We start from the raw sequence: 23,985 nt of genomic DNA, 5'->3' as shown, positions 1-23,985 counted from the left end.
ATCCCTCAGAGACCCATGCATAGAGTTTGATGTTTTTTCTTTTTTCCTACTTGAACATGTTTTTAGGAAGCTACTGATTATAAAAATGTTGATTTTTAAGCATATTTTGTTTTGCGGTGAATTTCAGAAGACAGTGGTAGTCTATGGAAAAATCTTGATATTTAAGCACATTTTTATTAGATATATGTATTGTGTGACTTTAGCGAGCTGTGACAATTATATGCAATTTTGTTCCCACCAAAACCGTTGTTGTGAGAAAGTTCAGAATGTCAGTTACTGTTATGTGCAGTTTTTTATTTATTTTATTATATTTTTTTATTTTTTTTTACCATTTTTAATAAAAAATAAGTATTGTTTAATTGCTTTATACAAACATTGCAATTCTGCTCTGCTGGGTCTCTGAGGGTTAAAATTGTGGAACATGTCTATATTAAATGGGGTTACTCTGTTAGATCACCTGTGTGAACTTGGATTACAAGGTTAAAAGTACTTGCAAACAGGGATGGTACTAGAATGTGATCTTTGTGGCATTTTTAACTTTAGGGAGGGCAGCTATAGGGGGGCACAAGGAAAATCTATAGAGGCAATTCTCTCACCCTCATGCTATCCCAGATGTTAATGACTTTCTTCTGCAGAACACAAATAAATATCTCGGCTCTGTTTTTCCATAGAATGCAAGTGAATGGTGACCAAAACATTGAAGCTCCAAAAAGCACATAAAGGCAGCATAAAAGTAATCCATAAAACTCCAGTGGTTTAATCCAGGTTTTCTGAAGAGATTTTAACATGTTTGTGTTCTGCAGAAGAAAGAAAGTCATACACATCTGGGATGGCATGAAGGTGAGTAAATGAGTGAATTTTCATTTTTGGGTGAACTATTCCTTTAAGAATCCAACAGTGTCAATTTTGGCACCAGTTTATAGAGTATATGCTGTATATAGTTACATTTGTGCTTTACATAAACACAGTCCCCTCTATAATTTAAGAGCTCGTCTTTGTCTTTCCGTTATTGAGATTGGGACCTGCTGACTTAATGAGGTTACGTGATTCTGTGCATGTGTCTTTGGTAGGGGGTAAAGGAATTTCTCCCCCCCTTATAAGAGCCCTTTCCTGGGCTCGGGTGTTACATGCTCTTTTAGTTCAGTTCATCCGCAGTGACAGTGGATGGATCTCAAAGGGAAGGCTGCCGAGATTTTCGTGTGCGAGTATTAAATAGTTAAACAAACATAAGAATGTGTCATGCTTTGCAGTGCTCTAGTAATACACAGAAGAAACTGAAGTCCCTCAGTGGGCAGCTGATGTGCCTTTGATGTGGGTTGATAGTGCTGTGTGCTCAGACATCTGTCAGGGTGGCAAAACAGGTATGGACACATAATCCATATTAACATTGATCCATCGTCACCCTGTATGAACTGTGAAGATGTTTGCTGTTGCCCTTATTGATAGACAGTGTGTGTGTGTGTGTGTGTGTGTTGAAGTCAACATGAAATAAAAAAGGACCACATTTAATTACTTAATAAACATCCTTTCATCAAAACATATTTTCTCCTCTTCTGAAACAACTTTTTTTTTCTATTCTTTTTTTTTTTTTTTTTTTTGCTGATGTAATCAGGACCGTGTGGACAGAGACCAATTTAATATTAACCATTTCCTGTTTCACTCCGACAAATGGCACATTAAGGAAATAAAATGGGTTGTGAATGCAGTTTCAGGGTTTTTGCGGGACCAGTTCATGTTGTCTTTAATGAAATGTTGATTATGAAGCAGCTGCTTATGGTTTTATTTATCCCGTTTGTCTACCGTTATTTTATCAGTCTGTTTTTTTTAAAGTCCTCTGGTCTCACCCTCCAATCCCCCCTCTCTCTCTTTTTAGTTCAGTCTGAAGGAAGGATGGTATCAGCTGCAAAGTGTGTGTGTATATAAGTGTGTGTGTGTATGTGTGTGTCTTGGGTTCAGGGTGAAAAGAGGAGCAGTTCAGCCGAGTGTAATAATGGAATGCTTCAATTCGCTTCACCGTTTGTATGCGACTTCTCTCTCTTTCTCTCCCCTCCCTTCCCCCATTACTCTCCCCAGCTAGAGTCCTCCTCTCTCCCCTCCCCCCTCCACTCCCAGACGTGTTCACGGTGGAATGTCCGCCTTTCTCACAGGCTCGAAAGGTGTCTGTCGTCCCAACCATCTATCTTGTTCTCTCTCTCTCTCTGTCTCTCAGGGCTCTGTGTTGTGCTGAAATTTTAATCTTTTGCTTTTCCAGCCCAGACTCTCCTCTTATCCCTCCTCAGGACCTCCTCATTAACGTTCTGCCAACAGTAACTACAGCTGGCACAGACGCGGGCATCGGCCCTTATATGCCCACACAAACACATGGGATCACACCAGCACAGATACACACTATTAGTGTTTTCATTTTTAATTGTTGAGGTGAATTAGAGAACAAAAAAACTCCTATTTGGAGTCGTTTAACATATTTGTATTTAAAACGTAACACATTCATATTTAACTAAACTTTTTTTATTTTATAATTTGACTCAATGATTTCATATTTAACTCAATGTTTTCTTGTTAAAAATATTCATATTTAACTTTAACTCAACATATTCACATTTAATGCAGTGTTCTCGTATTTAATTCAAAGTATTTATATTTAACTTGTCTCAATTAACCTAACATTTTCGCATTTAACGTTTTCTTGTTTAACGTTTTATTGTTTTACGTATTTGTATTTTTGCAAGTAAACCTTAACTCAAAATATTTGTATGTAGCTCAACGTTTTCATATTTAACTCAGCGTTTTCTTGTTTAATTGAACATACCGTACTCATATTTAACTCGTCGCATTCATATTTTACTCAACATATTCAAATTTAACTCGGGGGTTGTCACAGTTTCATATTTTAACGTTTGTTTAACGTATTTGCATTCAACTAAACATGATATTCAACTTAACATACTCATATTTAACTCAATAGTTATATATTTTCATGTTTTTTGTAGGTAACTCAACTTTCATATTTAACTCGATGTATTGAAATTTAACTTGGTGTTGTCACAGTTAACTCAACATTTTTGTATTTTAAAATTTTCTTTAATGAATTCTCAACTAAACATCTTGTTTAAAGCTGAAGTATGTAATTTCTGCGACTCTAGCGCCACCGAATGTAATTGCAAAAATAAACAATGTTTTTGTAACAGCTTTCTGAATACTGTCTGCCGTTGATCAAACAAAGAAATAGTCCTGCCTCCAACTCACGCCATTGGTTGAGTAACATTGTTGGGGCGGGTCTAAGCAGGTCGCTCAAAACAAGCATGGGAATTTTTTATAGTGCCACAGAGACACAGTGTTTACAGTTTTCGAGAAAATGAATCTATGAATGGCTTACTTATAGTTGTCTCTCCATATTAAGCTGGTATAGTATTTTAACACTGAAAAAGTTCAGCTATAACTCAAATTATCTATACTAAACTCCATGTTTTCATATTTAATTCAAAGTGTTTGTATGTAACTTAACATTTTCACATTTAACTCAACATTTTCTTGCTTTACTCATATTTAACTCAACTTTCCACACTTAACTCAGCGATAAGTAAACGTCGAAGTAAACAAAGTGGCAAAATAAGTCAAGTTTATTACCTCAGGCAGTTTTAGCAATGGCAGTGCTCAGGGTTGAGTTTGTCATGCTGTGTGGCCTATTGTGCTTGTTCCCAGTGTGGTTAAACTCTCTCTGGTTTCTCCCTGACTGAACTGGAAAGGAAGAACATGCAATTAAAGTTGTTTCTCCTGTGCTGAAAGTGGCAGGTTGGGTTTTGCTGTGTGTCCTTTACGAGACAAATGGGCAGTAGTCGGGGAGCTTACAGAAATAGCAGCAGTGTGTGAGGCCTGTGGAATTGTGTGCATGTGGATGTTGGATTCGGTGTATCAGTCTAGGTGGATATGTGTGTATGAGAGAGACACTGAGTTGAATGGCTGCTTGTGGGTTGTGTGGGTGCTGTATATGTGTGTGTGATGTTAACCGTGGAGAATTACAATGGGCCAGTGAGCTGGTGCACTCACGTTTCTGCCATGCAAAAGCTGTGCACATGAATTTCATCAGCTCCTGATGACATGACAGTCCCCACTGGCTAGCAGCAACTGGATGCATGTGTGTGCGTGTTTTCTTGTGAACATGGCTTCAGATCCTTTTGTCTGAGTGTTGTGTGATGTTGCATGCACTGACTCAGATAAACAGCGCAGTTTGATTCCCATCAAATCCTGCAGAAGAGCAACGTCAGACCTGTTCACACCTCTCTGCCTCTTCACTTCAATCCAGCGTATTTTGCTTGACAGGGTCTCGGCTGCACTTTTGGTTGTGTGACATTTCGGAGGGTGGATGTTTGCTATGTCTGATCCATTTGTCTGTACTCCCATCAGCCTGGCAGGTTTTGAATTACTGCGGGGAACACAAAGGACCTCATCCTACCCACCTGATTTATCGGCACAGATCTGCACTCACCGGCTAAGTGCAAAGAAAACATTTCATCTGTGTCAAGAAAGACATTTCATCGTCCCAGAAGCTCTTGCATTGTTCAGAGATATTTCCACCATATTGTACAAATGTGTACACAGATATTACAGCAATTAAGCTATCTTTAAATAGAGTTCTTTATACATCACTTCAAACTATACACTGTAAAAAAAAAAAAATCCTGTTAAATTTACAGTAAAAAACTGGCAGCTGTGGTTACCAGAAATTCACAGTAAAAAAATACAGTAACCACGTTTTTTAGGCTTTACGGGATGTAATTTTGATGCCTGTATATTTTACGGTGCATTACCGTCATTTATATTATTAAATTATAAACTTAATATATTAACCTTCTGAAACTGTAAAAATCTTCTTTTCACTTTATAATGTATTGTTAATCACCGTAGTAATTACAAAAGGGCACATGTTGACATGAAGTTATTAATAGAGGCCCTTCAAGGAGCAGCGACCAATAAACATGCAGCAACAGTGCTCAGTGTCACAGACACAAACACTTAACACCATCAGGTAACACATATGAACACCCCAATGTACATAACTGATATTAAAAATAATAAGAATCCTAACTATTCACATAAAATATAATGAAATGAACTGGGTCACGCAGGGAATTCTGGGAACGCCCGATTATTGTGTTTTTACCATAATTTTAACAGTAATTTACTGTAAAAAGTACATGTACTCTCTTGTTAAACATAATATACATTTTCACTGTTAATTATACAGAAAATCATAATTTTTACATTAAAAAAATATCTATTTTTACAAAATGTTACCGTAAAACGACGTTTTGTCCTTTTAAATATATTACACATTTTTACCGTATATTTTAAGGTAACTACCCATTAAACAATTAATTTTTTTTACTGTAGCTTTTTTACAGTTTTTTACCGTTATAATTACGTTAATTATAAAAACATTTTTTACAGTGTACATGCAAACTCTCAAGTTAAATGTGCATCATTTTTCTATTGCTCATACTTAGGTTTAGGGATTTTTCTAAAACTCCAATCCTAAACATTAAACTTTGGCACATAATTCATCCCACACCTACAGACAGATTGTATGGATTCTTGAGGAGAGGGGTGGGCTGTTGTTTATCTAGGCGATCAAACTTTCGTTTTTAATATTGCGGACAATCCCATAGACTTTTATTGAAGGAAGGTCCTGAGCCATATCTAAGTACAGGAATATCTTATAGGCTTTAAGGAGGTCTCTTTTAAACAACCACTCAGAATAAATTAGCAACCATTCAAAATGTCTGAACAACTGCATAGCAAAACGCTTAAAAACACTCAGAAGACATTAGCAACCACATAGCAACGCCCTGGCAACCATCCACAAAACCCGTAGCACTTTGGCAGCAAGTTTTACCCTGTCAGCCACCTCATTTTCTTCAGAAATAAACCAAAAAGCTCAATCACCTAGAATGTAGAATGTTGATTCCCTAATGTTGTCCAATAACTCAATGAAATGAAACCGATAAATCTACAGTTAATGTGATCTTTAGTATTCAGTTTACTCCAGAAAAAGCTCTTAAGAACTCCATAAGTGATAATTAAACACCTGTGTGACTACCGTCAAGAAAGAATTGAGTCAATGTCGTTTGTTGTGTGGTGAGTTAGCAATATGAGGAACGACAGTTCTTAGAATGAAGTTTTTATCTTAGCTTTGCTCCTGGAGGTCAGACACTCGGCATGAGAAAAGAAAAAAAAAAAAGACCCCGAGGGTTTTCTTACCACCCCAGCCTTCAAAAGGTTAAGAGAGGATGGGAAGACAAAAAACAAACAAAACAAAAAAACAGCAGAATAAAGCCCACACTGGCTCCATAAGATAGGGGCCAAATGGAGAAAGAGAGCAAAATGGAAATCTAATGGGCTAAATCTGTGAAATGTCGTACCAGCCCAGGGGGATTTGAGCCACTGCAGAAACAAAGGCACTGGGGAGAGAGAGAGTGAGAGTGAGTTAGAGCAAGATGAGAGAGAGAGAGAGAGATAGAGAGAGAAACGCCTGAAAGAGTTGAATTACAGCCAGAAGATGCATGTAACCTGGACCTCACGCTAGCTTTGCCCCAACGCAGAGTTAACCTCCCCTTTCTGACAGCTGTACTGGATGGAAAAGGTCAAAATCAAAGCAGCTGGTTCTCATAATTTATCAGGACTGAGAAGACCAAACACTATAATCAAATTCACTGAGTATTTAAAGGTGTAGTTCACTGAAAAATGAAAATTCTGTCATCATTTTTTCACCCTCATGTTGTTTCAAACTCAAGACTTTCTTTTTTCAGTGGAACACTTAAGGAGATGGTAGGCTGAATGTTAATCTCAGTCACCATTCTCTTTCATTGCATCTTTTTGCCATACAATGAAAGCGGGTGGTTACTGAGACTAACATTTTGCCTAACATCTCCTTTTGTGTTCCACTAAAGAAAGAAAGTCATACTGGTTTGGAATAACATGAAGGTAGAGTAAAAACGATGGCTGAATTTGTTTATTTTTGAGTGAACTATCCCTATATTACATTCTTGAGTTCATTCATCAGCATTAGCTTGTAAAATAACAAAAGATGTGTTTATATGTTCCTGGATTACATTCACATTGTTATTTTTTTTTTTTACTTTCCCACATCATAACATGTTCGTATGTAGACGCTTAAATAATCCTAAAAAATGATGTCACAGATAACCTTTGGCCCCTGGTTTCTGGTGATGAAGAACATATTGGGTTAGAAGCCCATGCTTAAATGGGAGTGAAGGGACCTTTTCATTTTATGGAAAACAGGATTTTACTTGCACTTTTGATATAAAAGAGTTTTCTGATCTATATGAACACATTCTAGCGTTCCCAACGCAAAGCTCTTTTATAAAACATCTAAAACAGTTCATACTTTTTTAAAATGGTTTTAACCTCACAACCATTCAGAATTTCTATAGAAATTACCTATCATTATATGTTGGCTAATTTGCATATGTTTAAATCAATTTACCAGAATTCTTCAGATTCCTCAGTGTAGAAAAGTAAAAAAAAAATATATATAAAAAAAAGTATGCAGTCTGGGCCTACATATGACCGCACGTGTACACATATGACCTATTAAGTATTTAGCAACCTTGCTCTCCCTGTTGAACAACATTGTAAACTTTGGTGCATGATGGTAAGCCAATGAAATCATCAGGTCATATATATATGTATATATATATATATATATATATATATATATATATATATATATATATATATAATTCTTAAAGGTACAGCAGCAAAAACAGCCTGTTTTATTCTAAGGGTGAAAGAAGGGTGAAAAAAAAGGTAATGTAAAACTAAATTATGACTGTTTTGTTGAAAAATACATTGACTTGCATTATAAGTGGACTCAAGAAAAACATGCAACAGGAGTGTAGAATATGGCCCCTTTATGGTCCTCATTAATGTGTTTTTACAGTGGGGCCCACAAAGGAGGGCATGAACATGAGCAGAAAAGAGCAGAAATGATAGGAGATTAGGTTATATAGGTTCTCAACCATGTGTGTGTGAGATAAAAAGAATGAGTGCTTTTTAGACTGTATTTATGAGGGATTGTATTTTTGCTATTCTGTGCCATGACAAGAGATCATGACACTGTTAATGCATAAAATAAACCTCTGATCTGCTCACTTTAGGTTTTAAAGAGTATTATATTCCATAATTCCCAAATCTTTGCTGATCTAACGTTATTTAATGATTTATATTTAACTACAACAGACTCACTATTTGGGTTTAGAAAAGCACTATAATTTCCCTTAAATCAAGTATGAAAGTGTGTGTCTACATTTTAAAAAGCTATCACATAATTTCAAACATGGTATTTTTGCAATAATCATCACGCACTTCACTGTAATAATGAAACTCAAACGCAGCATCGCCCATGAGTCGCACGTGTAAATGTACGCACAAAGCCGAGTTAAGCTCATCTAAATCATTAAACCAAATCGCCTCTAATTAAGCTTCGCTGTTGAATTAATTTCAGCTGTGCTTGACTCCTCTCAGTTTGAGACACATGGTCAGAGTGTCAATTGGAGAAATGTTTGAGCGTAGAGTACAGTGGCTGATAGGAAAAATGCAAGTGCTTTTATCAGATTAAGGGCTCAGTATGTGGGCTAACAAGTTTCACTCACCCAAAGATTGTGTGTCGGTTGAATTTTACTCTGCTTCAGATCTGACTGCCAGCATCTGTTTTTTTTAAAAAACAATCTCTCATCATTTACTCACCCTCATGCAATCCCAGATGTGCATGACTTTGTTTCTTCTGCCAAACACAAACAAAGATTGTTAGAAGAATATCTCATGTCTGCAGGTCCTTTCAGTGCAAGTGAATGGTGATCAGAACTTTGAAGGTCCAAAAAGGAGATAAAAGCAGCATAAAATTAATCCAAAAGACTCCAATGGTTAAACCAATATCTTCAGATGCGATGTGATAGGTGTGGGTAAGAAACAGATCAATATTTAAGTTTATAAAATAAATCTCCACTTTTACATCTCAAAGTCACATGTGGCACCTGTTTAGTTTCACTTTCACATCTGAAAGTGAAAGTGGAGATTTATAGTAAATAAGGACTTAAATATTGACCTGTTTCTTACCCACACCTATCATATAGCTTCTGAAGATATGAATTTAACCACTGGAGTATTATGGATTACTTTTATGCTGCTTTTATCTGCTTTTTGGACCTTCAGAGTTCTGGCCACAATTCACTTGCATTGAAAGGACCTACAGATATGATATTCTTCTAAAACTCTTTGTGTTCTGCAGAAGAAAGCCATACACATACACAAATTCGAATTTATAATGTAAATTAATAAATTAAATAATTATTTAAAAATATATTTTTTTTAATTGTCATTTTAAATGTAAACTAATAAAGTTTAAAAGATAGGTTAATTTTATCTAATCACCTAAATTATGTGTTTAACCTTCTGTAACTCCCATATCTAGAAACAGACACTCCCACCTCTGTAATAAACAGAGATCTTTAGTCCCGTCCGAATCAGTCCATTTAAATCTCAGACGTCAGGTGATGATAATTGTAACTCAGACGTCATTTAGAAAACAACTACACAACTACACTCCCTTTAATTTGAGTGTTCAATGTTTAATGGGGACATATAGAACTGTTAACCTTTTATTGAAAGCTGGACAGTTGTGTTTACACACCTAAGCCATGCCATTTGCTGGGCTGAGCTCTGCGCTAGCAGAATTGAGAATATTATATCAGATTAGTGTGCATTAAAAGGAGTCTGATGCCTATATTAGTGTAATCCCTCTGTTTTAACCTGGGCTTGTCCATGTGGCTGAGCCGTGAACCCACTGCTGTGCTACACAGCTCACAGTCCAGAGGATTACTGTGAAACTGAGAGGGCTTAATGGCCTGTGCGTGTTTGTGTGTGCGATAGTGTGTACACTTGTGCTTGTGTGCACACGAGTGAGTGTGCAAGTGTTTACATGCATGTTGGGCTTATGAAAGTCAGACTGAAATGCTGATCACTATACATGCACACAAACACACACACTGGCACTCATACCCAGATGCTCGCATGATGAATGCTCTCACGAACACATCTAGCCACATGATACACAACACACTCATAATTGCAAATGCACACGCAAGTGGCACAACATTTTATGTTGTTGTGAGGTCTTCTCTCCCACCTGGTCCATTCTTAACATGACCCATTTATTGCATTGCGTTAGATTGCATCACTGAATTTTACTGCAACAAACCTCTGTTACTATTTCCCTCTTGCCTGCATTAGTAATGTGCACCTTATTTTTTTCAGGGCCAATGAGATTGAAGCGGTGATGACAGATTTGGAACAAGCCAATCAGGTAAAGGTGTATTCCTCACGGAAATGTGACTTGTATTTCTATTGTATGCAAATCTAAGAGACAAAAACAGCTTGTTTGGGTGTTTTATTAATAACTACAGTCCTTAATAATGAACTGTGCTAAAAATGCAGTGCAGCTGAAGTTTAAAAGTTTTTTTTAGTGCACAAACTTTATGCGAGTCACATATAGTCACATTCTACCTATCCTAATTCCCTCCATCTGCTTTCTTTTTGGGAGAAATCCATCATTTCCTTTCACTTTTCGAGCTGTGAGCCCCAATGGGTGAATCTAAACGGATATGAAATCTTTTATGTGATGCAATATACATTTTTTTTTTTTTGTCTTTTTATGGCTTTTGTGATTTAGGATTTTTTCTGTCATCAATCTTGTCATTTATTTGACCTTATTTTTTGAGGAATTTTTGGGGGGATAGCTGTTCTGTATACAATATATTATTTAAGGTGTAATATAATATGATATTTTTTTTCGTAATATATTACCTATTTCTTACGTACTGAAAATCTGTTTTTATGAATGTATCTGTTTGTAAAATGTATTTGAAACATAGTAATCTACGTTTTATATTTTAGAAAATTTAGGGCAAACAATAAACAAACCCCAAACCCAAAAGTTTATAATCATTGTTTCATTAGCATTATTATTATTCCAATGAACAGAAAATAGAACATTTGGTAAGACTTGTTACGTAGACGTTTTGAATAAATTAGCATAATTAAGCTCATCATTACCATACATGCATAAAGATGGTGCTGTTAGATTCTGTGCGGCTAAAGGTTGAACGCTTTAAGCAGCTTTCATAATATATGTAACTTAAGTGAAACCACCCATTTCTCTTCAGGTCAGGAATGCATTCTAGGGCAACTAATGAATTAACACCTCAATCTGTATTTAAAAGGAACTGTGTGTGTATTTGCATATTCTGCGATGCAACCGACCGTACGTACCTTGACGTACTTCAGCTTGAATACTGGAGCGCTCAGCCAGGTTTTGCATTAGCTCTCTTGCACCCATGTGAGTTCAGTTAACATTTTTCAGCACAGCTATAAAAGCAGGCTATTGACTGTGATCTTTTAGCTCCCGGTCTTCACTATTATGACAGTCAGTTGATATAATGGTTATATATCCTCGACTTGGGTACGTTTTTAACCTGTCTGTTGTGTTTGTGGCCCACAGAGGGCTGAGGCAGCAGAGCGGGAGGCGGTGAGTCTGAGAGAGCAGCTTACTTCAGCCAGCAAGTCCCCTCAACCATCCAATCAGATCCAGAAAACACCGGATACGGTAAGTGGGATTCACTACACATCCACACAGAGAGGGACATATAGAAGGAGGGAACTCTGGATCCTTTAAATAATGCTTTATAATGCCTTATTATACACCAAATCAGATCTCGTGAATAATTCTTGTAAAAAAGCTTTTTTTGTGCCCATCTGTGCTGGTTTTCAATTGTTTTTCTATGCAAGTACTGTATGTGTAGATGCCATTCACACCACACACACAGCATCTTTTTGCACTGTTTTCCAATTGTTTTTCTGTGTAAACATGTGTAGAGATTGTTCACACCGAAAACATTCTTGCTCCCAGCTGTGCTGTTTTTCAATTGCCTTTCAATGTAAACTAGAGCTGATGAAAATAGCACGTTAACACATGCGATTAATTTATAATTTTCAACGCGATCATTTTTCTTTAACGCGATTAACGTATTAAACAATTTTTTTCAAAAACCTTTGCAAACACACACAACAGTGATCCCATGTCAGTGCTCTAGTGATGGAGAAAGGACCACTTAGCCATATTTTTTGTACAAAACAAACCCAGATGGGACCTGTAAAAAGCTGCATTTACATGACTCGCTAGAGTAAAACATCAGTGTTTCCCCAGCGCCGTGTTGCGCTTCCATCTTACCAGACAATTTGGATGAAGTATCATTAACGTGCGCAGTGCCAGTGCTCAACAAAACAAGTTCAAAATGGCGAGAAACATATCAATGTGACTTGTGAAAAGCCCCGATTAATATTGCGCAGGATGAGGGGGGAACCTATGTGGGGACTAGTTCTTTCATTTAGTCAACCTCCCACTTAGACTTTGGGAAATTTTAATTTTATTTGAGTTGGTGCTATTTTAGTGCATTTCTATCTTTATACTGTGGAATACTTTGTTTTGAAAATGCTAATGAAACATTTTAACATTCTTTTTTTTTTTTTGCAGAAGGAACTAAATGCATTTTGACAGGAAAATAAGTATATATAGAGTCAAATTTAAACACTTTCAAAATCAGCAAAATCATTAATCGCGATTAACTATGAAAAAGCATGCGATTAATCGTGATTAATATTTTAATCGACTGACAGCACTGATGTAAACCTGCACTAGATGGATGTCTTTGGTCGTTGTGCCACGTCTTGCTGTTCTTTCAGGATTTTGCACAGAAGTGCCGCATTTTTTAGACGCTGTGTCAAGTCCATTGTGTTTCATCTAGTTTTTTAGTGGAAGAACGCATTTGGTCTAAATGGCCCCTTACAATACATTATAACGCACATAATCATAAGTGTACTAATGTATATATAATTATTATACATATAACAATATATTGTATATAGGAGATCTTGATCAAGATTTAAGGCTACAATTTATATGAATGTATAAGGGAAAGTGTACATTTTAGGTTTTGCGACTAGTCATAATTTCTTTAAAGTTTTTACCACTTACCATTATTATTTGCCTTCACTAGTTCATCTTAAATGGTCTTGCGGTGTGACAAATGAATTTTTATAAGCACAAATATTCAATTTATTCTCAATTAATATGGTCACAAAAACAGCATAATAATAATAATCATACATTTAATTTGTATAGCATCTTTCCAGAGCACAAGAACGCTTCACATTAATTACATGATACAATAATACGTCAATATTGCACAGTCATAGGAAAGCAAATACAAATGACATAACATAGACATGATTCAATAACACTTAGACATCGCACAGTCATAGAGAAACATAATGCATAGTAACAATCAAGACAGATAATACTGAGAAAACAAATATGTTTAAGTTGTAATTTGAACTCAGAGGTAGAAGTGATGCTACGAAAAGTCGGTGGGAGTGAGTTTCAAATTTTGGGTGCCTTCTACACTGAATGACCTGCTACCCATAGAAGAGAGTTGAAATCTGGGGACAGAGAGGAGTCCGGACCAGAAGACTGAAGCGAGCGAGTCGGGATATAAGGGAGAAGTAGTTTACAGAGATAGTAGGGTGCCAGACCATGGAGTGATTTAAATGCTAGTAGGATTATTTTCTATTTAATGCGAGATGTAACAGGTAGCCAATGTAGTTCAAACAGGATAGGAGTAATGTGAGCTGAATGCTTGATGTTTGTAAGGATTCTGGCAGAGGAGTTTTGTATACATTGCAACCTAGCAATGGAGTTAGCAGGTAAGCCAATGAAAAGGGCATTACAGTAATCGAGGTGTGAAAATATAAATGCATAAACCAAGGTTTTGGCATCTTTAGGGCTAATGAATGGGTGGAGTCGAGCAATGCGGTGGAGGTGAAAGAATGCAGTTTTGGAAGTTAATATGAGCTTCAGAAGTGAGGGAGGTGTCAAAAATGATACCCAGATTTCTTACAGTGCTAGATGGTTTAATAAGAGTGCCATCAATGTCACAGCTGAAATCATATTGTATGTTTTATGTGAGTGTTGGTGATCCAGTAATGATGATTTTCTTTATAGGATTGCAATGCGTATTTTAAGCTATTATGAATACCTTTATAATGCCTTTATATAATACTTTATATAGCATTTAATAAACAGACTTCAAAGAAAGTATTACCCTTTATAGTATCACTAGTCTAATTAACAGGAATACTGCAGCTCAGAGTTGGATTTCACAATGTGCATATATGTGTGTGTGTGTGTGTTTACCAATAGGTGTGTTTGTATTTGTGTGTGCAGGAGAAGTCTCTGGAGGCAGAACTGGGTGTGAAGGAGAGAGAGGTGGAGCGCTTGGCCGAAGACGTTCAGAAACTCCAGGCTAGTCTGGCTCAGCTCAGCGAGACCTCCACCAATCAGATCAGCCAGCTCGAGCAGCAGCTTAGCTCCAAAGAAGCCCTGCTAAAGGTCAGTCAGACTGGTGACAAATATGAACCATATTAATGAAAGGTTGAGAAATAGGTAATGCATCAAGTAGAGCATAAATTTGTACCTGACAGTCAGTATTGAAGTTTCACAGTATTACCGTAGTAATACCAGGGTTTTTTGGACAGTACCATGCCATGGCATTTGGGAAATACCAAAGCACGTAATTATGGTAATTATCCATATATTATATTACAATGTGATACCATCACTGAACCATGTTACTGCAACCGCAACAATGAGTTAAAGACCTAGTGGTTCATTGTAGAGTAATGTTGCCATGTAATGTCACATTAACACTGGACTCCAGACACGGGCTGTTTAAAATTGTCCTCTCATGTTGGATGAAGTGGACGGTTTTGCTCGTGGCACCGGTCTGATCTCTGCTCTGCGGCTGTAGGACATGCCTATAAATGTTGCAGCGGCCCATACGAGCCATTTGACCCATGTAGTGAGTGTTTAGAGTTTGAATGACAGCTGGTTGGATGGCAGGAGACTGAGCTGAGACAAAGCCATCGCTGAGTTTCATGCAAGCTCTGATCTGCCCAGCCTGTAGCAGACTATACACTACTGCTGCTATTGCAGACTCTGAGCATGTGCAGAGCAGGGAGAGTCATTTATGAACACATACACACACACTGTATTACTGTACATGGATGCTCAAAGTTTAACTTACATATACACTGCCATACATACATATAAGCCATCTTTGCAAACCTATGTGCTGTTTAAAAAAAAAAAAAAAAAACAAAAAAAAAAAACATACACAAAAAGCAAACATTTTCTTTTGTGTTTCACAAAAAAAATATAATTATAATAATAGTAATAATAACCAACATGTTGGAACAACATATAATGACTTATCATTTTAAGGCAAACAATTAATTTAAGCAAAATCTCTGTGTAAAACTTTGTTCACTCTTGATGCAGATTGTGAGATTATAGGGCTTGTAAATGCAATTCTTATACTGATTCACATGACAAATTTGCTTATAAGTATATCTGCTTATTCCCTTCCCAGCAACTTGAAGAAAAGCTTCAAGATCAGTCAGACTATGAAGAGATCAAACGGGAACTCGGGTAAGTTACAAAATGTGTTCTGAAGCACTAAATCTGTCAGTTCAAATAATCCTTATGCTTCATCCATTTGTGTGAATATTTTAGCATTATTTTAACTGTAACTGTAAATGTTGTATCAGGCTTAGCGTGTATAATACACAACCACTCAAAAGGTTGAGACACATGACCGAATATACGTTTCAGTCCAAAGACTTAAAGAATAATTTGGGTTCAAAACAAGTTAAACTCAGTCGACAGCATTTGTGACATAATGTTGATTACCACAAAAATACATTTTGATTCGTCCATCCTTTTAAAAAAAAAAAAAAAAAAAAAAAAACTGGGTTACAGTGAGACACTTATAATGGAAGTGAATGGGGTGAATCCATAAACGTTAAAATACTCAAAAACCATGACGATGTAATGTCAACAAACCCTATAACCCTAAAATGACTGTTTAAACAACTTTATAGCTCAAATAAAACATGAATTTTAACAGAAGAATTGATGTAAGTGCTTTTATAAATTATAAGCTTCATATTTCTGCCTTTTATACCCTCCAAAATTGCCGCCATTCACTTCCATTGTAAGTGTAACTTCGATTTTTGCTTTTTTTTTTTTTTTTTTTAAAGAAAAGGAGGGACGAGTCATAATTATTTTTTGTTGTAATCAACATTATGCCACAAATGCTATTGATTGAGCTTAACTTGTATTGAACACGGAATATTCCTTTAAGCTTAAATGCTTGAAATAAGTTTTGTAGACAAATATAAATTGTTCCTACGTATTAATTACTTTAATTTGCATTTTAATTAGAGGTGGATTGGATTGTGAAGAAAAAGTATCCAATAAGCATCCATCATACATGGAAACTCCTTTAATACTGTTTAAAAGCCCAAATAGATATGTCATGAAGACGGTTAAGTGAATGTCCAGAGTGTGCAGAGCTGTAATCAAAGGAAAGGGTGGCTACTTTGAAGAAGCTAAAATATAAGAGTTTTGTTTTGTTTAAAAAATTTTGTTACTACATAATTTCCATACTTCCATTTCATAGTTTAGATGACTTCTAAAATTCTAACATGTGGGCAATAGTAATTATAAAGAATGAGTAGGTGTGTCCAGACTTTTGACTGGTACTGTACCATAAATTGACAATAATGTAGGCCTTAAGTAAGCAAAGGTTTTGTTGGGAATGGCCTGACCTGGCACCATTTATCCAACTACACCATTTTGGATCTCATATTCAACCCTCAGACCATCCTTAACCTTTATCTTGCTCCATTATGCTGTTCTTCATGTTTCTTTTTTTTTCTCCTCTGTTGCTAAAGGGCTTAAACTAGGAGTTCTTAGTACCTGATGGTCTTGAACTTTACTGTCAGATTCACTGAATATGATCTGATAAAGAATGTAGCCAGCGAAGATATGAACTGCCGAGTTTGCCAGGCTTCTCGGCACAAGTCCGTCTGCACACCACAAGCGTATTTGGACCTTTCCTTCCCCATATTTTACGGAGAGGAATTTTACTCTGCGGCAATCTCCATTCTGTTTAATAAATTCAAAGAACCTTAGGTATGCTAGGAGTATTGGGTCTTATTTTTGAGAAAGCGGATTAAGCACGCTTTGTTGTTGGAGGGGTTTGTGTTTTTGTGCGATTGCTGTGTTTTATATTCAGCCACAGCTGTAATAAGAAGGCTAACGTAGTTTGCATCAGCGATAACCTAATTGAGTGATGTGTGTGTTTTTGGCTCGCGCGTCTCTGCTATCAGCATGTGTTGGGAGGGTTTGGGAGATTTCTGGCCGTTCGTTGCATAACTCAATTTCAGGCGTAATATTCCAAATTGGGACTTATAAAGCTAGTAATCTGTGAATAGAGGGTCTTGTTAAGATCTGTGCTATTCTGACCATTGGCCTAAAAAGCTGTTTTGCTGAATGTATATTGATTGCTTGTTGTCTGCTCAAGGCGCATTCCACCGTAATATAATGAATGTTTTCACCTCAAAGGCTTTTGAAAATGGGTCAGTTTAGTTCCCAGATAATACATCAGAGTGGTGCACAGTTAGGCACACAGGTTAATTTGGGCAACGTGATTGTTGGTGCCTCAACAATTTTTAAATCACGATTGCGGACATTGCTCAAACATTATTGAGCTGAGCAGAGTTAGTTGCATAAACTGAAACAGAAACTGAAGTGTTTTGTTAGTGGATTCCTGATTAACGTTTTGCTTTTTAGACCTGTTTTTTATTTTATTTTTGTTTAGTCCAAAATATATTTTTTCTTTCACCAGCACCCTGAAATCTGTGGAGCACAATTCGTCAGACCACTCTTCAGTACAGGTAAGAGTTTACACCTCAATAGTGGACTCCAAGTTGACTTGAACTGAAGCCCAAAGTATACTTTGATCAGACACGAAAGCTGGGTCTCTGTATACTGGACGCCTGATGCGAATTTCGTAATCAGCAGAGTGCTCGAGCGCAGCCTGATGTTTCTAACCACGCATACTCTGAATGTGTAGTATGCGCATGCGCCTGGAATTATTGCACTAATTAGTGGTGGCAGCACTCACAGTTAAGCCATTGCTGTCACAAAGAAGCTCTATATGACGATGTAATCGCTGCCGGTAAACAACAGGAGACGAATGTAGAAACAACAACAGTGGATGCGCAAGTCTAGAGCGTGGGTGAGGAGGTCAGGAACAGCGAAGGAATGAATTAGTGTTACATTTATATAGCGCTTTTCTGACACTACACTCAAAGCACTTTACACAGTGAACACAGGACTCTCCTCAACCACCACCAGTGTGCAGCATCCACCTGGATGATGCGACGGCAGCCATAGTGCGCCATTATGCTCACCACACACCAGCTATTGGTAAAGAGAAGAGAGTAGAGTTTTAGAGCCAATTAATGGATGGGGATTATTAGGAGGCCATGATTGAGAGGGGCTAATGGGGGAATTTGGCCAGGACACTGGGGTTACATCCCTACTCTTTTTGAGAAGTGTCCTGGGATTTTTAATGATCATAGAGAGTCAGGAGCTCAGTTTAACATCTCATCCGAAGGATGGTGCCTTTTTACAGTATAGTTTCCCCATCATTATACTGGGGCATTAGGACCTACACAGTCTGCAGGGTGAGCACCCCCTGCTGGACTCCCTAATACCTCTTCCAGCAGCAACCTTAGTTTTCCCAGGAGGTCTCCCATCCAGGTACTGACCAGGCTCAGCCCTGCTTAGCTTCAGTAGGCAACCAGTCTTGAGCTACAGGGTGATATGGCTGCTGGTGTTGGGTATAATCCAGTTACAGAGTCATTAGTTACTATAATCTAATTTTAATTTAAAACAAGTAGTGTAATAAATTATATTTTAAATTCTTGTAATCAGATTACTGTTACTGACTTTCAATTAATTACTTTTAAGTACATTATAGAGTTATGCTTATTTCTTTTTTATTTTATCCCCTTTTCTCCCAATTTGGAATGCCCAATTCCCACTACTTAGTAGGTCCTCATGGTGGTGCGGTTACTCACCTCAGTCTGGGTGGTGGAGGACAAGTCTCAGTTGCCTCCGCTTCTGAGACGGTCAATCTGCGCATCTTATCACGTGGCTCGCTGTGCATGACACCGTGGAGACTCACAGCATGTGGAGGCTTATGCTACTCTCCGCGATCCACGCACAACTTACCACGTCCCACATTGAGAGCGAGAACCCCTAATCATGACCATGAGGAGGTTACCCTCCCTAACAGCTGGGCCAATTTGGTTGCTTAGGAGACATGGCTGGAGTCGTTCAGCACGCCCTGGATTCGAACTCACAACTCCAGGGGTGGTAGTCAGTGTCAATACTCGCTGAGCTACCCAGGCCCCCCTGAGTTATACTTATTTCTAAAATATTATTTATGTAAAATACATGAATTATGGCCCGTAACGAGTCATTTTGAAGGAGAAATGTGATTTGCTGAGTGAATGATTTGTGTGTAACAAAGAACAAGAAAGAAATATAGATTTTATTTTGAATTTGTTGAGTGGAAAAGTGTTTAACTTAATAGTAAAGTCATTAGTAATGTGATTACTTCTTCAATTAAGTTATTAGTAAAGTAATCTGATTAAATTTGTTGTGGATTACTATTTTTAAGTAACTTACTCAACACTGATCAGGAGATACCTGCATTTGTATTTTTGAAGGAATGTATAGACATCTTTATGGGTCTAAACTCTTGAAGATAAATAGTCCAGTCCCTCAGTCGTAGCGCATGCGCCAGCTGCCTTTATATTCGTGCACAGTTAAATGAAGTATACTTTGAAAGGCTGAAAATATGACTGTATGCAGATGCTAAGCGTTCGAGTCAAAACCAAAATATACTTTGGGCTTATGACTATAATGGATTTTCTATAATAGATTTGTAATAGGTTTTATAATAGAAGTCATTTTAGTATTTTATAATGGTACAGAGGATCATGTTTTATTGCTTTTGATGCTTTTTGGAAAGCATCTTTGTTAGGTATTGGTTGAGATTGTTAGATAATAAGTTCTGAAATCTGAACTTGAATATCACATCATGAATTTGTCCTTGTTTGTTTCTTAAAAAAAAAATAAGAGAGAAAGACATTCATTCATTTTCTTTCTCTGAAAAATTTCAAGGTGAAAGAGCTTATAATAAAGCTGAGATTTTATTTCTTGAATTTTTTTCTTTCTTTATCTTATTTATTCCCCCCCCCCATCTCTCTCGCTCTTTTTAGGACTCTTCCAAGCCGTTAGAGATGTTGCTGATGGGGAAAGACTACAGCCAGCTGTCAGACAGCGCTTTTAAACGACTGGCCAATAGTGACTTCAGTGGTGAGTTTCCAGGGCATCCATCCTCTTCCGGGGAACATTTTCCAGCCAGTTGCTCGGAAATAGCTAAGCTGCATTTCAAATGCAAGAATTGCTTAATTGATTGCTTGCTTCAAAACCTAAATTAAAATTAAAATGCTTAATGAATTATAAAGACATGACCTCATAAAACTTTCAGAACTTCTCTGACAAGTTTGCTTTTGCTGCGATTTGAATTTGCCTCAAGAAAAAATGAATAAATATCGTAACAGATAATCCTGATAGTGACGAGTTGGGTTCTGAGGCATCCTTGTTGTTAAGGTCAGTTCATTCATTTGTTCATTCAGAGACAGCAACATATAATGTTTTGGCTTGTGAGAGATCGGGTCACCTGGGGCTTGCATAAATCCTGAACGCCTAGCGGAGACCAATGTGATAATTAGGCCTTATTTCCCTTTTCCTGCCCTTTTGAGCTCACTTTGTGTATGAGGTTGGAAATGTCATTACGGAACACCTCTGGACACCCTCATGGAGATCATACATTTAATTTGCATTTTAAATGTGACTTTCTATCACAAATTTAGCATTTTTAAACTAGGCATCCACTGCTTATGGCAGTAACAGAGAATCATGTATCGTAGCTGTATCTGTCTGATGGCCAACAGAATTCTATTGCACTGGATATTGATTTTGCCTCAGTTGTATAAAGTGATGGTATTGTTATGGAAGCACACGCAGCAGAGGTGTTTTGTAAAGGCAGAAAGGATAACCATACTGACACCCACGAGCCATTCCAGTGAAGCGTCCCCACAGCATGAGCAGGTAGCCCACGCACAGTTGCCTGGGCTTATATCTCTGGACATGCCTGCTAGTCTAGAGACCTCAGAGAAGATCAGTGTTAAACGTCATCCTATGGCATGCACACACACACAACATATTTTCTTGAAACATGCAAAGCAAGTGTTTGGTTCTTTGTTTCTGAACGAAAAACATTTTATTTTTATTTTTTTATTTGTGTTATTGAATTATTATAATTTTTTTTACTATCAAATCCATGGTGCAGTGGTTCGCATACATGCTCCAGATTCATTGGGCTGTGGTGCTCATGTGGGTGATGCAGGTTCGAATCTGGCCCCTTACTATTGTCTTTGTCAATAAATGTACAGTTACAATGTGCAGCTTGTCAATAAAGTGGTTTTATGTGTAATGGTAAATTCTTCCTTTTACATGGCTCTCTGGAATACTTCATTCTGATTGGTCAATTGCAGAATTCTGTGGTCAAATATTTTTGTATAATGACCACTAAACTGTCAAATCGACCATTGTCCCAGACAACTTGTTTCCTACAAAGCTGTGGAAGCTTCATATTTCTCGTATCACTCTGCGGCCTTTTTCCTCTCTCAGAATATAATAAATTCAACTCAAATAAATATTTCATGTCCATTTATTCCTTTATGTGGTAAGTAGCCATGTAATAAGCAGATTAATGTACAGTCAGAAGGTCATTGTCGTAAAACAAAGCCCTTCAGCCTTTGGTCTGGGTTTTTTTTCTTTTTTTTTTTTTTTCTATAATGACTGGCTGATTGTACATTACCTTTTACATATTCTTAGCATAAGTCTAAAACAGTACCCATGATTTTCTTGTCAGTTTTAACACCTACTATTTGTTGTCATCTGTAGGAGCATTGGGGCGGAAAAGTAAAGAAACCAGTGAGGAAAACCCTCAGCGTCTTCCTGCCACTCCGGTCCCCACCATGCTCCAGGGGTCTCCTCCTCCCCCCTCCCCTCAGCTGCTGATGAGGACGGGCACCGCTACCTCCGAATCTGCTGCCAGTGCCAACGGTACCCACCCCTTCTCTCCCACAGGCATTGGGCCAGACTTCTTCACCCCGGGCATGGCCAGCGTGGGTGCCACGTTCCCCCCGCTGGCTGGAAAAATGGCACTCAACTCCCTACTACAGAGGCAGCTCATGCAAACCATCTACACCAAAGCCCTTCAAGACCCCTCTCCCAGTTCCGTGCTGTTCGGGCCGCCCCATTACGCTACAACCAACTCTCTCTCCAGCCCCCTACCGCCTCAGTCAGCGGGCAGCCCGGAGGTCAACGGTATGGCGCCTTCTCCCAGCCAATCGGAGGGCGCGGGCAGCACATCGGAAGGCGAGGAAATGGACACGGCAGAGATTGCCCGACAGGTCAAGGAACAACTGATCAAACATAACATTGGCCAGCGTGTGTTCGGTCATTACGTCCTGGGTCTGTCTCAAGGCTCAGTTAGTGAGATTCTAGCTCGGCCCAAACCCTGGAGCAAACTAACCATCCGCGGCAAAGAGCCCTTTCATAAGATGAAACACTTCCTTTCTGATGAGCAGAACATCTTGGCACTGAGGAGCATCCAGGGCAGACAGAGAGGTCAGTGACTGAGCCCGAGGAAAAGACTTAACCCTGTTATCACTACCATAATCGTAGATGATCTCCTTGTGCACGTTTGTTATACTATGCATGTGATGAAATATTCAGTAATGGCACGGTGTGATTTTTCTCACATGTAAGCAACTTAAACATGGGCACATGTTTTATCAATCTCATGTATGGAGCACAAAAATATTACTTTAAATAGGCAAAATGTGCAATAACAAGAAAGGAAACTGCTTTGCTAATTTGCTGTGATATTCCACGTATTCCCTTCCGGTAAGCTTAAGGCTAGAAACATACTCTACGCAGGTATGCAAATGCTTGTCCGACACATTGCAAGCGCACAGTTCTTGCAATGTGTTGTATTTACACAGAACATATTGCAAGCCCTTTTGACATTTAATCATGTGCAGGATATGTATTATAGATAGATAGTGTAATCTAGTTAAAATTCAGATTTTTTATATCAGCAAAGGAATTGATAATAGTGAAAATGCTCCTTTTTGAAATCAGTAATTACTTTTGCACTAGTAAAAATGTTAATTCTTGATATACAAAATGACGCCATTACTTGTGGAATTACCACACGATATTGATATTAAAAAGTTACATTGATGCAAATTTTTGATATCTGTAAATTTATTTCAACGTCAGATTTGGTATTTCAGATATCTGGAAATGTATTTCAGATATCAATAAATTAAAGAATAATTACTGATATCTTAAAAGGCTTTCTAACTATTTAAGGAATCTGAAATTAACATTGCCACCAGTGAAAACCAAGTGAGCATTTTTACTAGTTGAAATTCCATTGTTAACATCTGAATGGGGATTTGCACAAATAACAGTGTAGTTACTGATATAAAGAAAGATCAATATACATAGCTGATACGTGAATTTGAAATTTTAACTAGTAAGAAGTAATTGTGTTTTGAATGTTGAGTGAATGCCAGATCATTGTGAAATTCTGCTAGTGACAATTCAGTTACAGATATTAATAATTGCATTAAAAATTGAATTCTAGATATCTATAATTCATATCATGCACTTAATTAATTTTCAAAAGGGTTTGCGTTATAGGACGCATTTTAGCATTGAAAACAGCTAGATGAAGCACAGCAGAATTGAAGAGAAGGTGCGTTTATAGGCACATTTAACATAATTTTACA

General features: G+C 37.5%; 1 protein-coding gene across 7 annotated transcripts in view; it reads left to right on the top strand.

Moving 5' to 3' along the window:
* Window positions 1–23,985, top strand: part of LOC127433449 (homeobox protein cut-like 1) — a 180,552-nt gene that overhangs the window by 115,212 nt on the left and 41,355 nt on the right. For all 7 annotated transcript variants that reach the window (XM_051685369.1, XM_051685372.1, XM_051685367.1 and 4 more), the window contains exons 9-15: window positions 10,333–10,381; window positions 11,576–11,680; window positions 14,357–14,521; window positions 15,561–15,619; window positions 17,883–17,931; window positions 20,332–20,428; window positions 22,085–22,813. In XM_051685369.1, coding sequence (XP_051541329.1) covers window positions 10,333–10,381; window positions 11,576–11,680; window positions 14,357–14,521; window positions 15,561–15,619; window positions 17,883–17,931; window positions 20,332–20,428; window positions 22,085–22,813 — 1,253 coding nt within the window. The remainder of the gene's footprint in view (window positions 1–10,332; window positions 10,382–11,575; window positions 11,681–14,356; window positions 14,522–15,560; window positions 15,620–17,882; window positions 17,932–20,331; window positions 20,429–22,084; window positions 22,814–23,985) is intronic.

Source organism: Myxocyprinus asiaticus, chromosome 43, assembly GCF_019703515.2.
Source record: "Myxocyprinus asiaticus isolate MX2 ecotype Aquarium Trade chromosome 43, UBuf_Myxa_2, whole genome shotgun sequence".
NCBI lineage: Eukaryota > Metazoa > Chordata > Actinopteri > Cypriniformes > Catostomidae > Myxocyprinus > Myxocyprinus asiaticus.
The sequence above is the reverse complement of the archived record's forward strand: the minus strand, read 5'-3'. Positions and strand labels throughout refer to the sequence as shown.